The 16,428-nt window shown below is 63.9% G+C and overlaps 1 protein-coding gene across 13 annotated transcripts in view; it reads left to right on the top strand.

Annotated features, from left to right (window-relative positions):
* Positions 1–16,428, top strand: part of SHANK2 (SH3 and multiple ankyrin repeat domains 2) — a 390,809-nt gene that overhangs the window by 61,942 nt on the left and 312,439 nt on the right. For all 13 annotated transcript variants that reach the window (XM_089307208.1, XM_089307180.1, XM_051839167.3 and 10 more), the window contains 2 exons: positions 6,364–6,480; positions 12,122–12,199. In XM_089307208.1, coding sequence (XP_089163334.1) covers positions 6,364–6,480; positions 12,122–12,199 — 195 coding nt within the window. The remainder of the gene's footprint in view (positions 1–6,363; positions 6,481–12,121; positions 12,200–16,428) is intronic.

Genomic DNA, 16,428 nt, shown 5'->3' with positions numbered 1-16,428 from the left:
CCCCACAGGGACATCAGGGCCCCCGGGTGCCACACCCTCCCCACGTCTCTGGGGAGCTGTCCGAGAAGCAGCCGCTGGGCCCCGGGCACAGGGCCGAGTGTGGGCCTCTGAGGAGCCAGGGACGCTGCCCCTCCCGCCTGCTGGGGTTCCTGATGTGGCAGGATTTGTCCTCCTCTTGGGCAAACTCTACTTCGATTGACCTGCTTGTTGTTGGTTTTTCTAACTCAGAAGACGTGAGTGCAGGTTCACCAAAGACCTGGAGCAGCAACGGCCACAGCAGGAGGTCCCGGGAGGCTGCGGTGGGGCCGCGTCCCGGGAGGCTGCGGTGGGGCGGCGTCCCGGGAGGCTGCGGTGGGGCGGCGTCCCGGGAGGCTGCGGTGGGGCCGCGTCCCGGGAGGCTGCGGTGGGGCCGCGTCCCGGGAGGCTGCGGTGGGGCCGCGTCCCGGGAGGCTGCGGTGGGGCCGCGTCCCGGGAGGCTGCGGTGGGGCCGCGTCCCGGGAGGCTGCGGGTGGGGCCCCGTCCCGGGCTCCGCCTGGGCCCCTGCCCGTTAGTGCTGGTTTTACAGCGCGGCCCACGCGAGTGGAGAGCTGGTCACTCAGGGTTCCCACAACCAGGGCACAGGTTGCGCCACACAGGGGCCCCAGGGCAGGGCGGGAGGCCGAGGCAGTGACCAGGGTGCCGAGGGCGGGCCTCACTTGTGTTTCCTGCGGGGCAGGGCTGGACGAGGCACGCACCTGGGCTTCCGTAACCTGAAAATCTGTAACCTGAAACACGTTGAGTGTGTCTCTGAGACCTCGAGCCCACCTCTTGGGCAAGGGGTCCTATGCCGTGCTGGCCCACGGCGGTCGGGGCAGCAGGCAGAGGCCTGGGTGAGATCCCTGGGGGGTGTTTGTCCCCCGTGCCAGAGGGCATCAGACATTATGCCTTGCGCAGCCCCTGGGCCAGAGCAGCTCCTGGCTCCACTTTGGGGGCTCTCTGAGCCCAGTCCCCTCCCCACACTGGGCAGCTGTCTCAGGGGAGTCACCCTCCCAATCCCCCTCTTCCTCTGAAGCCCGTGGCTCTGAGGTTGGGGGCGCTGCCTGTGGGGGTTTGGGGAGCCCTGGCTGCCACTCTGGGAGCACCAGCTCTTGGTCTTCATTTCTGGTCCCTGTGGGTGCTGGGTCCCGTCCCCGAGGCCACACACCCAAGCGTCACCAACCCGGGTTGACCTGAGTCACTGGGCTACCCCCGGCCTCCACCAGGGGTGCTGCATTGGGCCACCTGCTGGGTCTGCAGACCGGGCAGGTGCACTGCCCTCTGGTGCCCGGTGTCAGCTTGGGGTCCACTCCTAGCTTGTCCCCTGCCTGCTGCCAGCTTCCTTTTCCCAGGGGGAGGCACCCAGAAGGGACTCTTGATTGAAGCCCTGATTCCGACAGAAGAACCTGCAGGGTGGGTGGGGCTGTTTTGGGCTCTGCCGCAGGAGCTCCTGGATTCGGGGTTCCTCTGGCTCATGGGCAGTGCACCCTCCCTTCCATACCTGGGCGTGGCTTAGGGGCCTCCAGCAGCTTCCTGGGTGCCTGCTTGCGCTGCATCAGACCCACGTGCTGTCCTGCCCCCTGCAGGCCGATGTTGGTAAGAGCACTTTGGTGTGACTAATTACCCTAATTTTTTTTCTGGTCACTGAATTTTTAAAACATGCCTGTGGGTTATGGGAATCCTGGAAATTAGAAAGAAGAGGTATAAAAGCACCTGGATGTGTTTCACCAACACAAGAACGTCCGGGTCAGCTTTAGATCCGTTTTCTAGTTTTCATCTTGAGTGCGTTCCTGTCTGCACATGCCCTGCGGCGGTGGGGTCCTGGGCTGGACAGCTGTGTCCAGCGGGAGGACAGCCGCCCAGCAGAGGAGGGGCTGCAGGGTCAGCCGTGTCGCTCCCCGTCTTCGTGGAGGAGCGACACTAAGCCCTGCCTAGGCTTCATATCCGAGTCACGGCACCATTATGTCGCTCCCCCTCTTCGTGGAGGAACGACACAGGACCCTGCGCTGTTCTTTCGTCTGCTCGGCCCTCCCCGGGTTTGCTGCTGGTTCTTCCCGGGTTGGCTACTATCCCTTCCACCTCCGTGGAAGGGCAGTTCCCCCTGGCCACATTCCCCACTTCCGCAGGGGAGCGGCACACCGCCGGCCGGCTCTCTCGGGGGCTGCTCAGGTGTTCCCCTTAGATGTTCCCCATAGATGTTCCTGGTGCATGCCGTCTCTCTCCTCCTTTATAGTCCTCCTCCACCAATCCTAACTCGGCTGCCCACACGCCGAGTACGCTGCTCTCCTCCAATCAGGAGCAAGTCCTACAGTTTATTAGCTGAACTGGAGGCAGCTGTGTAGAAGCTGTTTTCTTCTCTCCCAGCGCCATATTGTGGGAGAGCAGATGCATAGAATAAGTCTTAATTCCAGTAACTTAGTCGAGTCTGAGTTGCTCCCAGTTGCTCCCCACAAGCCGTACCCTGCTTTGCTGTGTGCTGACCCTGGGGTTCAGGTCCAGTTTGGGGAGATGGGCGGAGCTTCCCGTCTCCTGAGCCGGGGTCCTGGGGGCAATGGGGGAAGGGAAGAGGGAGGGGGATGGGTGGGACCCAGCAGCAGGACATGGAGGTGCACCTGCTGCCCTCGCTCAGGGCCTGCCGTCCTGCTCTCCGGATGCCGTCGGTGTCTGCAGAGACCTCGGGCCTCACCTCGTCGGGTGCAGCTGTCTCAGAACCTTAAGCATGGCGTCTGCGTGCTTGGACCCTGGGCCTGTGGCTTTAGCGCAAGTGTCCAGCAGGCGGCAGTGACGAGCCAGACTCTGGGCCCAGCTGGAGCAAACCCAGAGCCTCCTGGAGGGTCCTCTCCAACCAGATCCACGCCAGGCCTCGCCCGTGAGCTGTGGGTGGAGCCTGCTCCCCACGTGCCCGTGAGCTGTGGGTGGAGCCCGCTCCCCCACATGCAGGTCCTGGGAGGCACTGGGGAAGGAGCTAAGATGCCTGGGTTTAGGGGTGCGTGCTTGGTTAACGCCTCGGTTCTCCCCTGCCCCTCTTCCGCTGTCTCCCGGTGGCCCGAACCCGCGTCTCCCCTTGCAGAGCGGAGGGTCGCTCTGCCCGTCTGGTTGAAGACGCCGCTGTCCGACGCTCGGCCAGCTTTTCCTGCCTTGGTGCTCAGTGTGTAGCGCCTCAGTCCAGTTGTGAGCTCCTGTTTCTGTTTGCAGCGGAGCCGCGCAGTGCGGGGACAGCACCCGGGCATGGCTGTTCCGCCCACTCGTGGGGGACGCATCTAAGCCTCAGTGGCTCCCACGGTTATCAGTGGGCTTTCTGGTGAGGAGGAAGTACTTCTGCTTCCTGAGTATTCCTGGTGGGCAGCATGGCTGCCGCAGGATTCCAGCGACCCTGCGGGACGGAACCGGGGGTGTTCTCCCTGCAGGAGCCCCTCGGGCCGGCCACATGTCCTGTGTAGGGGTCCCCATCGTGGTCAGAGCACTTGGTTGCTTTCTGGAGCCATGAGACCTCCCATGTTCGCCACAATCGGGTTCTTCCGCAGCCTGGAATCGGCGTTACTGCCAGGGCCCCTGGTTCTTGTCGGCACGGAGTGGTGATTGCGAACCACGGCGGGGTGGGAGGTGTGCTCGTGGCTACCGGGCTGTGGCCACATTGCCCACTCAGCCCTGGACAGGCAGGCCTCTGTCCTTCTGTGCCGACTACAGGCACCTCTTGGTGTCACGGGGATTGGATCTGGGACCTCTACAGACGCCCCCGCCCCTGAGAGAAGCCACACTGACCCCCGTGTATGCTAAGTCATTTCTGGGTTACTTGAATGCCCGGGCACCGCGTGAGACCCTTGTCGTCCTCCTGTGGCGGTGAAGGTGTGAGGTCGGCACCAGCGCAGACCGTGCACCGGGAGGACCTGAGGATCCGGAGGGCTGCCTGCACCGTTTTCCTGTTTGTCTCGCTGTGTGGAGAACCAACACTGCCCTGACCATGCCCTGACCGTGCCACGGGCTTTGCTCTTGCCGTCCCCCGCACTGCGTGGGTCACTGCCTGCTGACGGCAGAAGGCAGCCTCCAGCATCCTGCTCGCTCTCGTTTGCTCCGTGCTGAGCTGTCGGCCGCTGCCCAGCCTGGCTTCCCATCCCCTTCGTGTCTCGCTGGGCTGGCTCTTTGCCGGCAAGCCCGGGGAGCTCAGGAGCAAGGAGCCTGGCACGGTTGGCCCTCACCCAGTGACCGACAGCGTTCAGGCTGCTGGACGCGGGTGTCAGCCCGGTTCTGCCTTCTCTGGCGTGGTTTGCAGTCGGACAGGGTGGTGGCAAGGGTGGGCAGGGCGGGCAGGCGCTCCTGAGCTTGTCCTTGCCACGTATCCATCCCAGCACCGGCACCAGCACCGGCACCGGCTCTCCTCCCCGCTCAGCTTTGGCTACGCTTTGACCCTTGGTGAGACAGTGGGGACACCGTGGCAGCAGCCCCCTAAGCCCAGGCTCGCTGGGGAGGGGGAATGGATTTGGGAGGGAGTCTGAGGCGGCCGCACGATTCCCGCCTTTGTAGACAGCTGTGTGAGAACCGCAGCCGTGTACGAGTCCTCTGGGGAGAGAGGGTTCACCAGGGCACAGTCGGTCCAGGGAGCAAAACCCCCAACTCAGGCTGGGTGCTGGGAGTGGGGGCGGAGGGAGGGGGCACCACGCCCCTGGCGGGCCTGGGACGCCACAGCTCAGGGGGCTCGGCATGGGCGTCCTGGCTTCTGCGCGAGGCTTGGTCCCTCATCTCCTCCCTCCGCCACCCCACCTCACGTGTTTCCTGCCTGTGGTCCCTGCTGGTGGAGGGTCTCAGCCCCGCAACGTCCAGGCTTCTGTTGGCTTTCTTTTCTTGTTTGTTTAGATATTTTTAAAGCTTTTCTGATTGATTTTATTGAAAGCAGAGTGACAGGGAGAGACAGAGGTCTTCTGTCTGCTGGTTCCCTCCCCACATGACCTCAGCGAGCCAGGAGCTTCATCCGGGTCTCCCACGCGCGTGCAGGGAGCCAAGGACTTGGACCACCCTGCCCATCAGCAGGGAGCAGATGGGAAGTGGAGCAGCAGGGACTGGAACTGGCACCCGCGTGGGGTGCCGGGGTTGCAGGCGGCAGCGTCACCATCCCGCCACAGTGCCGGCCCCTGGTTCTGTTGGTTTTCTGCCGCCTTTGCTAGAAGGAAGGATGCCCTTCTGTCTCCTCGTGGTTCTGGGAAGCATCTGGGCCTGGGGACGTCACGGGTCCCTGGGGTACCCCGGGCAGCCCTGACCACACCTGGAAGGCAGAACCCCCACCCCCCGTCACTGGGCCTCTGCCTGTGAGAGGGGGATCGGGGTGGCCCCCACAGGAGAACGCAGGCCAGGTGGGGGCTGGGCAGCAAAGCCTTGGCGTCCACAGGCGGGACCTGCGGGAGCACGGGGTCGCAGAGGAGCAAGGATTCTCGGGACTTTGGGTTTGGTGGTCGGGGGTGGTGCGTCTGTCCGCGTGGCCGGCTTGGGGGGACGGGCACTGTGCCTCTCCCCTGTCAGGTGCAGGCGAGCAGAAGCCTGAGTGGCAGCCGAGGAGCTGATGATTTGCCCACCTTCTCCGCACCACTCTCTGTGCGCCCGACCGTTGGGGCGGGACCCTCATTCCCCAGGAGGCCCTGGGCCCCTCCCCAGGGCCCTCGCTGCCCTCGTGAGTGGGGCGGGGAGGGGGCAGTGCTGGGTTCCTGGGCACTGAAGGGGCCCCTGGTCCCACGAGACCCTCCCTTGAGCCCTGCGTGGGGGTTGTGGTCCCTGCCCATGGATGCGTGCCCAGTAGCCTGACCGGAGGAGGGCCCAGGTTGTGCACCTGCTCCCTGGGAGGGCTCTGGGGAGCAGGGAGAGGATGTCCTGGTGGGGCTGCCCTGGCCCTTTGTGAGGGGCACCTCAGAGCCGCACTGGGCCGGCCCTTTGTCGTGGGAGGGTGGGTGCAGGCTTGCTGCCCTGGACATAGCACGGGGAGGGGGCTGTGTGTTCCCTCTGCTGTTTCAGGCCGCCCCCCGCATGGGAGTAACCGAGGCAGGTGGGGTGGCCTGGGTGTCTCTGGGCTCCTAGCCACCCAGGATGTGGAGGGAAGGCAACTTTGGGGCCCTTGCCCGGAGGCCCCGCTGAGCCTAACTGAGCACAAATCCCCACACCTGTCCTGAGGGTCCCTCTCCCCAGCCCCCAGCCGGGTGCCTGGGGGCCGCCCTGGGCCACGAAGGCCCCTGGTCTGAAACCCAGGTGGGCTGCGGGGGCATACTGGCCTGGCCACGTCGTGGGGCTCTGGTGGGCATGGCCAGGGGGCGTGAGTGTGTGGCCAGGCAGCGGGGGGCCCGCTCACGGCTCGATTTTGTCTTCCAGGCCTGCAGGTACGGGCACGTGCAGCAGCTGGAACACCTGCTCTTCTACGGGGCCGACATGAGCGCCCAGAACGCCTCGGGGAACACGGCCCTGCACATCTGCGCCCTCTACAACCAGGTTAGTGGGCTCCAGGCGCCCACGGGCGGGGCCGCTGGGGCAGTGCTGGCGCCTCCACGCCGAGCGCCGTCCAAGAACCTGGGAGGTGTGGGTTCCCTCATGCTGGCCAGCTTGGGATGTGGCAGGGGCGGGTCAGAGCCTGTGGCGCTGTCGCCTCGCCTCGTGGGTCTCGCCGCCAGCACACAGCAACGTGGGGAAGGCCCTCGCCCCTCCGTGGGAGCCCTGCTCTGTGTGACAGTCACACACGCAGGCAGCGCTGGGAGTCTGAACCCCCAGTGGCCTCCCCTGCACTGGTGCCCTGGGCTGGCTGGAGGAGGGTGGGCGTGGGTGGCGCTGCAGGCCCTGCTCCCAGGGTGGGGGTGGGGCTCCTGTTTGCCCCGCGCTCAAGGCCAGGTCCGTCCTGGACATCACTGCCGAGTCTGCTCTGCAGGCTGAGCGGGTGGGCGGGGTGGGAGGCTCCTCCTGGAGGGGCAGAGGCAGGGAGTCGGGCGCCGTCCCGGGCCCGTCCTGCGTTGGCCACCTGCGTTATTTTCCCACGTCAAGGCAGGGCTTCCATCCTGCGTCCTGGCCCCGCCCCTCTCTGCTGTTCCCCTCCCAGAATTCTCTGCTCTCAAGACTCAGCTTGGATCCCCACCCCCACCCCCGCCGGGAGCCCACCCTGATAACCCCACAGAGGTGGTGTTAAGACATGGCAGGGGTGAACTATCCATCGCTGGCCTCTCCCATGTCCCCTGCTGACTAGGGCACAGCCTGCAGAGGAGCCAGGCCAGGTGCTGTGGGCGTCGCACTTTGGCCGGGTTTCTGGGGCGTTCTGCGAGTCTCCTTGGGGGCCGTGCAGGGGTGCGAGGCTGTGAGGCCGTGGTCCATGGACACCGAGCAAGGCTGGGAGCGTGGGGACCGTGGGACCTGTCTCCCAGCTGTGTGAGGAGACCACGCCCTGGGGCTCGCCTGTGGCGCCAGCGTCCTCTCGGCCCCTGCCTGGCTGTCTCCCCACGGGATTTCAAGCAGGCTTTGTCACCAAAAGAACGGGCAAAGCACGTGCGGGCTGCCGCTTGCAATCTCTGCGCCCGAGACGGTCTCGAAGCGAGGCCGGCCTTCTCCCTGGGAGGGTTTGGAATGGTCTGGAAGTCTGCGGTCCAGCCCCGGAGGGGGGGGGGCTGAGCTTTCTTGCTGTCACTCTGTGTGCCCTAGAGCAGTCCCCGCCCCTCAGCTGCCTGCTCGGAGCTGGCAGGGCCCTCGTGCTGCCTTAGGTTGGCACGGGGTTAGCCAGCTGTCTGTCTAGGAGTCAGTCCATCTTTCCGTATCTGTCAGTCATCCGCCTGTCTACCTGAGACAGATCGGTCAGTCTCCCATCCACTGGCTTGCTCCCCCAATGCCTGCAAGAGCCAGAGCTGAGCCAGGCTGAAGCCAGCAGGGGTCACATGCTGCCCCCCGGGGTGTGCATCGGCAGGAAGCTGGATCTGAGCAGAGGGGCTAGGACTCGGACAGGCGCCCCAGCGCACAGGCACCTGTCAGCCGGCTTTCTCTGGGGGCCACTTAGCAAACGTATTGGGCTATCGGGCCACCTGGGCACTGTGACCGCTGTTCCACTCGATGGCTGTAGCACACAAGGACCCTGGAGAATTTGGCAGTGAGAAAGGGAACTGGGTTCCCATAAAACTTTATTGACAAACTAAACCTGTGGGCCATTGCTTACCAAGCCTTGGGATGGAGTGGTCGTGTTGGTGGTGATACCGATGGCGACAGTGGTCTTGGTGATGATGGTGGTGGTGGTGGTGATGGCGACGGTGGTCTTGGTGATGATGGTGGTCTTGGTGATGATGTTGATGGTGATGATGTTGATGGTGGTGATGGTGATGGTGGTCTTGGTGATGATGTTGATGATGATGGTGGTGATGATGGTGATGGTGATGGTGGTCTTGGTGATGATGTTGATGGTGATGATGATGATGGTGGTCTTGGTGATGATGTTGATGATGGTGGTGATGATGGTGATGGTGATGGTGGTCTTGGTGATGATGTTGATGGTGATGATGATGATGGTGGAGATGGTGATGGTGGTCTTGGTGATGATGTTGATGATGATGGTGGTGGTGGTGATGGTGATGGTGGTCTTGGTGATGATGTGATGGTGATGGTGGTGATGGTGATGGTGGTGATGGTGGTCTTGGTGATGGTGGTGATGGTGATGGTGGTCTTAGTGATGATGGTGGTGATGGCGACGGTGGTCTTGGTGATGATGGTGGTGATGGTGGTGGTGGTGATGGTGGTGATGGTGATGGTGGTCTTAGTGATGATGGTGGTGATGGTGACGGTGGTCTTGGTGATGATGGTGGTGGTGGTGGTGATGGTGATGTGATGGTGATGGAGGTCTTGGTGATGATGGTGGTGATGGTGGTGGTGGTCTTGGTGATGATGTGATGGTGATGGTGGTGATGGTGATGGTGGTAGTGATGATGATGGAGGTCTTGGTGATGATGTTGACAGTGATGGTGGTGATGATGGTGATGGTGATGGTGGTCTTGGTGATGATGTTGACAGTGATGGTGGTGGTGATGGTGATGGTGGTCTTGGTGATGTTGACGGTGATGGTGGTGATGGTGATGTGGTCTTGGTGATGATGTTGACAGTGATGGTGGTGATGGTGATGGTGGTGATGGTGATGGTGGTCTTAGTGATGATGGTGGTGATGGCGATGGTGGTCTTAGTGATGATGGTGGTGATGGCGACGGTGGTCTTGGTGATGATGGTGGTGATGGTGGTGGTGGTGATGGTGGTGATGGTCTTAGTGATGATGGTGGTGATGGTGACGGTGGTCTTGGTGATGATGGTGGTGGTGGTGGTGGTGATGGTGATGTGGTGATGGTGATGGAGGTCTTGGTGATGATGGTGGTGATGGTGATGGTGGTCTTGGTGATGATGGTGGCGATGGTGGTGGTGGAGGTCTTGGTGATGGTGGTGATGGTGATGGTGATGTGGTCTTGGTGGTAGTGGGATTGGGGGTGCAGCTCCTGGTGCTGCTTTGCTTTCCCAAGCCTCTCCCCACTCCGTCTGGAGCGCCTGGTGCATGGTCTGGCAATCACAGGCAGGTCTCGGCTAATAAATCACACTGTGGGTGGAATATTCGCTCACTTCTCTTGTGAAATCAAGTAATTAGGGTTCTGGTAGTGAATTGTGTCTAATCGGGGGCCTCCCTCTGCCTCCCGCAGGCTGGCCGCGAGCCCCAGGGGCCCTGGGCGGCCTGGATGATGAAGGACTGTGGAAGTTTGACCCAAGGTGACCAGGCAGGGCTCGTTTGTCTGGAAGGTTAAAAAGCCCCTCTCTGGAGCCTCCTGATTCTGTGAGTGCTGAGGTACAGAGAGAAGAGGTTGTCTTCCTTAAACATTATTTGACAAGGCAGAGATCTGGTTCCCCCCAAACGCCCACAGCAGCCAGGTTCAAGGACGGCGTCACTTGGAAACCAAGTCCCCGCTCGCTGTTTGGGGGGCTCGGGACTCGTGTCCGTGAAGTTGAAGCGCCGACGCCCAGTGCCGTGGGGGAGTCGAGAGTCCGCTGGGGCTGCGGCGCTGGCCGCGTCGCTCTGGGCCAGTCGGCGACTTTGCCCCTGCACTGACCTCCGCCTTCCCTGCTCAGCCGCCCTCTCTCCGAGCTCCCTTCACTGCGCCTGCCCCCGCCGTCCTCCCCAGGGCCCTGTCCCAGGCGTCCTGCACACCCTCACTGTCGTCTCGCCCCCGGCCTGGCCACGCCTCTGTCCCCCTCCCACGCTGTCACAGCAGCACCTCTCACACCGAGCTGCTGACCTTGGCTGGCCTGTCTGTCATTTCATTCTAGAAGAAACCGGCAGGCCCCAGCCAGGAGACCCTAACTGCCCTCAGCCCTGGCCTGTAGTGGGGGTGTCTGCTGTCCCTGTGCTGACCGCCTGGGGGCCCCCAGGGAGCAGCTCCTTTGCCCAGCACTCGGCACTTTGTCTCAAGCCTGAAACCTGGGCCTCCGCCCCGTCCACCGCCCCGTCCACCGCCCTGTCCACTGCCCTGTCCACTGCCCCGTCCACTGCCCCTTCCAGCCCCAGTTGGTGTCCTCCCACTTCTTTCCCATCAAATCTGCCCCCCATAATGCACTGCGGGTGACGGCCACGCAGCACAGGGTGGCCTCCCTTGTGGAGAGTCCTGTTGCCCTCAGCCCCGAGACCCGGCCCCTCTGGCCCTCCTGTTCCCACCCCTGGCAGCCCGGGTCACTGCTCCTGACGTGGTCCTGGTTCCTGGGCCCCCAGGGCAGCTGTGCCCTGCCCTCCCCCGCCTTCTCCGCCTGTTCACCTGCCCAACACAGACCACGGCCGTGGCCTGGGCGCTGTGGCTTGGGTGAGGCCCTTGGGTGGAAGCTAGCAGCCCTGCAGGGAGGACTTCAGGGCTCGTAGGCTCAGGCCTGGGATGGGGGCTGTGTCCCTGATGGGGCAGGTCCATCTGGCAATGTGCTTCTCTGATGTTCAGCCACACCCAGCCATGGTCAGCACTTGTGTGTGGCCACTTTGCTGCCGAAGCATCGTGCATCTGCTCCCGCGGACAGGAGTCGGCCTGCTGTCGCTGTAACACACAGCAGTGACGTCCACTCCCGTGGACAGGTGCTGCCGCTCCGCGGACAGGAGTCCCCCTGCTGTCGCTGTCACACTCAGCAGTGCCGACGCGCCTGCCCTCACCGTGCCTGCCTCTCCCTCCCCTGCGCAGCTCCTCTCCTTCCAGACCTGCCCCGAGCGTTCCCACACTGCGGACGCCAAGCTTCTTCCGTGTTCCGAGACCGCCTTCCTACTCAGGGACTCTGACATGGCTCCTGTCGGGTTCCGTCTGTCTGCCTGGTCCTGTCCTGCCACCGCCTCGGTGAAGAATGTTCTAGAATAGTGCCCTGCCTGTGTGCCGTCTGCATGTTTTCTTGTCTTTTCCTTTGTTAAATATTTTGTACAGGTGAGGAATGCCTTAAGGTTTATTTATTTGAGAGGCAGAATTACAGGGAGGGAGAGACAGAGAGAGAGAGAGAGAATCTTCCATCGGCTGGTTCACTCCCCAATGGCCGCAACAGCCGGGGCTGAGCCGGGCTGAAGCCAGGAGCCAAGAGCTTCTTCCAGGTCTCCCACGTGGGTGCAGGGGCCCAAGCACTTGGGCCATCTTCCACTGCTGTCCCAGGCTGTTAGCAAGGAACAGGATTGGAAGTGGAGCTGGCAGGACTCGAACTGACGTCCAAGTGGGATGCCAGCCTCACAGGCAGCGGCTTAACCCACTGCGCCACAGCGCCGGCCCGACGGAAGTCCTACAAGCTCCAGGCTCCCGGCTTCAGCCTGGCCCAGCCGCAGCCGTGGCAGCCACCCGGGGAGGGAGCCCGTGGCTGGAAGCTGTGCCGCCCTCCCTCTCTGTCAGTCTGCTTTTCAAATAAAGAAGCAAAAGCTTTCAAGTACCAGCGGACTCTGTCTGTCCTGGGGCGCGTGTTTAATCGGCGTGGTCCTGCCGTTCTCCGCAGGCAGGTCTCCGAGTCCCCGGCTCGTCCCTGCCTCGCTGGGGAGCGAGCCTTGCTTTGCGGCTGCCAGCCTCCAGTGGGAGCTGGGGCCGGGCCTGCGCCCCCGCCCGACCCGCGGCTTCCTCTTCTCGCTCCGCAGGACAGCTGTGCCCGGGTGCTGCTGTTTCGAGGGGGCAACAAAGAACTGAAGAACTACAACAGCCAGACTCCGTTCCAGGTAATGGGCGCGCCTGAGCCTGAGCCTGAGCCGTGGGCGACGGCAGCGCCTGCCTGCGTGTGGCGCTGGTGGGGGCCACAGCAGCTGGCTCTCCCCGTGGCGCGCGGGTTCTGGGGCGGGGGCCGCCCTGTGCGGTGGAGCCGCCGACCTGCCCCAGGTGTGTCCCCGGGGCCCGCCCAGGTCGGCTTGCTGCCCGTCAGGCCACGCGGGAGACTGCGTCTGGCGGGGGCAGCTGCGGGACCACCTCCGTGGGCCTCTCTGGGGGGAGGGGCTCGTCCCTGTCAACACCCCCGTTGGGTCTGATGTCCCATCGGGCTGGCCGAGGGCTTCGGTGGTGAAGCAGACAAGCCCAGGGCCTTGGTTGGAAACTGAACAACGTGGTAAAATGCGCGTAACGCAGAAGGTAGCCCTGTCGCCTTACCTGGGTTCTCAAGTGCACTCCGCATGTCCTGTGGTCCTCGCAGCTGGTGCTCCTGGTTTGTAACCCTCCCATACCTGAGCACGGTTTGCTCAGGAAGCAGCCGTCGGATGATAAAGCCACTCCCGACTCTTCCAGACGAGGTGTGGCGCGGCGTGGCGTGTGGTGCTGCAGGAAGCGACTCTCCCTCCCGTGGCTTCCGGAGCAACGGGCCACTGTGGGTGGCTTGTCCCCACCCTGCCGGCCCACTGCGGCCTGTCCCCATGGGCCCTGACCCCTGGGATGCCAGCTGCACTGACACAGATCCGGCGGCACCTGTGCCTGCAGAGCTAAGCGAGGAGGCATGTGGCTGTGGAGCCTCGCGGCTCTGGGCCCCTGCCCACGCTCTGGGCCCCTGCCCACGCTCTCTGCCCACGCTCTCTGCCCACGCTCTCTGCACACGCTCTGGGCCCCTGCCCACGCTCTCTGCCCACGCTCTGGGCCCCTGCCCATGCTCTCTGCCCACGCTCTGGGCCCCTGCCCACGCTCTCTGCACACGCTCTCTGCACACGCACGGCGTGTGGCCGGCCCCCTCCTGCACAGGCGCACCTGGTGCTGTGGAGTGACCGGGACTGCACGATGGAAACACAATCCTTCCACCCCGAGCTCGGGGTGCAGCCTCTGTGACGGGGCTCGGCGGGGTTCCCCTGGGTGCTGGGGTGGGGGCTCTCGGGCGGCACTGTGAATGCAGGCTTTGTGCCGGGGACACTGGTCTGGCCGGCTACTGGTGTAGTCCAAACATTGGGCCAGCGGGAGCTCGGGAGAGACACGAGGTCTCAGTCCCACCGCCCCAGACGCCGGGGGTGGGCAGGGCTGGTGCCGAGCCCTGCAGGGATCCCGGTGCCTGGAGAGTCAGAGCTGGGGGTGTGGCTTCACTGAGGGGGGAGGAGGAAGAGGAGCATCGATGACGTCACTGGGCGGGTCTGGACCAGGTGATTGCGATGACGCTGGAGGCGGTGGTGACGTTGACATGGTGATTGTGACCTTGGTGGTGATGGTGATGCAGGGGGTTGTGTTGGACACACCATGCTTGATTGTAAACAGCCTTGGGCCGGTGGCTTTGCCGGCTGGAGGCACGTGCAGGGGCCCGAGTGTGGTTAGGGGGGCCGGCCTGGCTTGGCGCCGGTGGCCTAGGGCTGACATGTGCATTCTGATACGCAATATATGCAGCTGCCGATGGGCTCTGAGGTTGCGGCCGCATCGTGAGTCGGGGGCGTCTTGATGTGGGGTCCATGCACCCCTGTGCGTGTCCCCGTGGCCTGTGGCTGTGGCAGAGCCCGGCTGAGACCGGGAGCCATGTTCTGAGCAGGTCTTCCATGGTGCCGGGAGGTGAAGGATCAGAAGGGGTGGCCCTTTCTCCCTGGGATCGGCTGCAGTGCAGTGGCTGTGTGGGAGCAGAGCCGGGGGCGCGGGAGAGGCGAGGAGGACGTGCAGATGGCTCCGGGGTCCCGTGTTCACACGGATCAGGAGGGACGAGGCAGCGCAAGGCCTCCAGGCGGGTCTGCTGGGTGCCCCCAGCCCCCAGCTCTGTGCTCAGGCTGCCTGTCCCGCGCTGAGCCCTTCTCCACGCGGCGTCGCGACGCGGGGCTCCTGGGTCCACAGGAACGCCCGGTGCACAGCCCTGGGCCACGAGGCTCGGCAGGGGCGAGGGACCCCAGGCCCCGTGTCCGGCCTCACCCGTTGCACCACGTGGAGGAAGAGAGGCCGGAGCCAGGACTGCGGAGCTGAGATGGGAATGCCTAGAGGTGAGGTGAGAGACGCCAGGGTGGCAGTGACCTGAGTGCCATCGGGCGCCTGTCAGGTGTGGCGCCCACCAGGTGCATCCTGGGAAAGCTCCGTAGGCCTGGGTCATGGCCGTCCCTCGGGTCTCGGCATTTGCGAGTGTTTAATAGGAAGAGGATCGCAGGAAATGGGCCAGTGTCTCCTCGAGGGGCAGCCCCCGGCCTGCTCTGCGTTGAGCTCCTGCGGTCAGCAGTTCAGCCAGAGAGGGGCAAACAGGTCCGTGTCATGGCAGCCGGCTGGGTGACGGCCAGCGTGGAGGCCCGACGACCCTGGCGGCGGCGCGGCGTGCCTGCTCGTGTCGCTTGGGGGTCCATCACATCCAAAGGCCGAGGGGGTTATGGGGCCTCTCAGTTCTGGAGGGCCCCAGTGCAGGAGCGGGCGGTCCCCCCAGCCCAGCCTCGGGGGATGGGGCTCTCATGGGCAGAATCCAGAGGCGACACTTGTCTGTCTGTCCCTGTCCTCCCCGTGCCCCGTCTCAGAGCTGCACCCCCAACCTCGCGCCACCTAGCCCTCCCCAGAGGCCGCCCTGTCCTGTGGCAGCTGCCCGGCCTCTGTTCCTCTCCCATCAGAAGCTGTGACCAGACCTCGTCTCGTTGAAATGCGCATGGACTCGGAGCGAGGCTGGACGGGTGTTTCCTCCCGTGGCCTGACCCTTCTGCAGCACAGTGACCCACCCCAGCCAGCACCCGAGCCCTCCCTGCCCGTCAGTGGCCAGGAAGACCACCCCTTGGGTCTCCCTGTTCGTCCTCGGGTGCACCTGCTGTGTTCCAAGCATCCCGGTGAGGCGGGGGCGGGGCGGGCACCTCCGCTGTCCCGGGTCTTCCAGCCCCCTGGGTGGGTGGAGCACACGACGGCCTTGGCAGCCCACCCTCCGTGCCACCTGTCCAGAGGGCAGAGCTGACACCACAGAGCCTGACTGTGGATGCAGCCCAGATTTTTTTTTTTTAATTAATTGCCAGTGTTGAAGCACCCAGGGATTTCACGTGAAAATCTGGTTTTCTGATTTTGCAGAGGAAAACCCCCAGGTGGCCTGGGTCTGTGTCGCCCTCTGGTGGCGGCGGGGGGCACTGCCTTTGTGGTTTGCCACCCTCAGGGCTCAGCCTGGCCTCCCCTGGTGGGCCCTGGCGACCCTGCACTGCCTCTCTCATTAGGCCAAGTCTTTCAGTCAAGTGGCTTCTTGCAGAAGTCCCTCCGTGCCCCTGTGGGGTGTGGAGTCTGCGTTCCCATAGGAACAGGGACTGGAAGTTGCCCTTCTGGGTCACACGTGGAAACCCAGGGAACCTGAGTGTGGAGGAGCCACCGCCTGTGTCCGGGGAGAAAGGGAGCCGGGGCTGAATCTGCCCTCTCCCGGAGCGCCCCGGTGCCTGGAGCACCGCTCGTGGGCAGCTCCCTCCACGAGGGGCAGATGGGCAAGTGGCGGTAAAGGGGACGTCTGTTTTGGTGCCCCGATTTTTTTGAAATCACGCACGATTTTGATCACACACGTTTCCCAAACCCCTCTCGTTCTCATAGATTCTGAGACGGACTGCACAAAGTCGAGTTACCTTTTAAATCTGTCCCCCCCCCCCCCAGCCTTCTCGAAGTAGCCTCATGTGACGCGTCAGGGTTGTTAGCACGGAACATGAAGCAGCGTGGGCGCACGGCGGACAGACGCGGTGCTGTGGACGCCAGGGTCTTGCCAGGAACAAGGGAAGGAGGATGTGGCCCGGTGGGTGCCTGGGGGGAGCAGGTCCAGCACGGGCACAAGCAAAGGCCCTGGGGTCGCCGTGCACCTGGAGTGCTGGGGGGGTCACTGCCTCCCTCCCTGGAAGCTGTGGATGTGGTGGGCTGAGGGCAAGGCCAGGACAGTACAGGGCAGGCGGAGCTGGGTCCAGGACGCTGGGCACCCCGGGAGGGATGGGCCTGGCCGCCGGGGCCTGCACTGCGGTCCGCCAGCACCTGGCCATGAGTTCATTCCAGGAAAACAAAGATGGACCTCCACCTGGGGAAC

Source organism: Oryctolagus cuniculus, chromosome 1, assembly GCF_051225735.1.
Source record: "Oryctolagus cuniculus isolate XC-2025 breed Fujian yellow rabbit chromosome 1, ASM5122573v1, whole genome shotgun sequence".
Taxonomy (NCBI): Eukaryota; Metazoa; Chordata; class Mammalia; order Lagomorpha; family Leporidae; genus Oryctolagus; species Oryctolagus cuniculus.
Note: the sequence above shows the minus strand (reverse complement) of the source record. Positions and strands in the feature narration are given on the sequence as shown.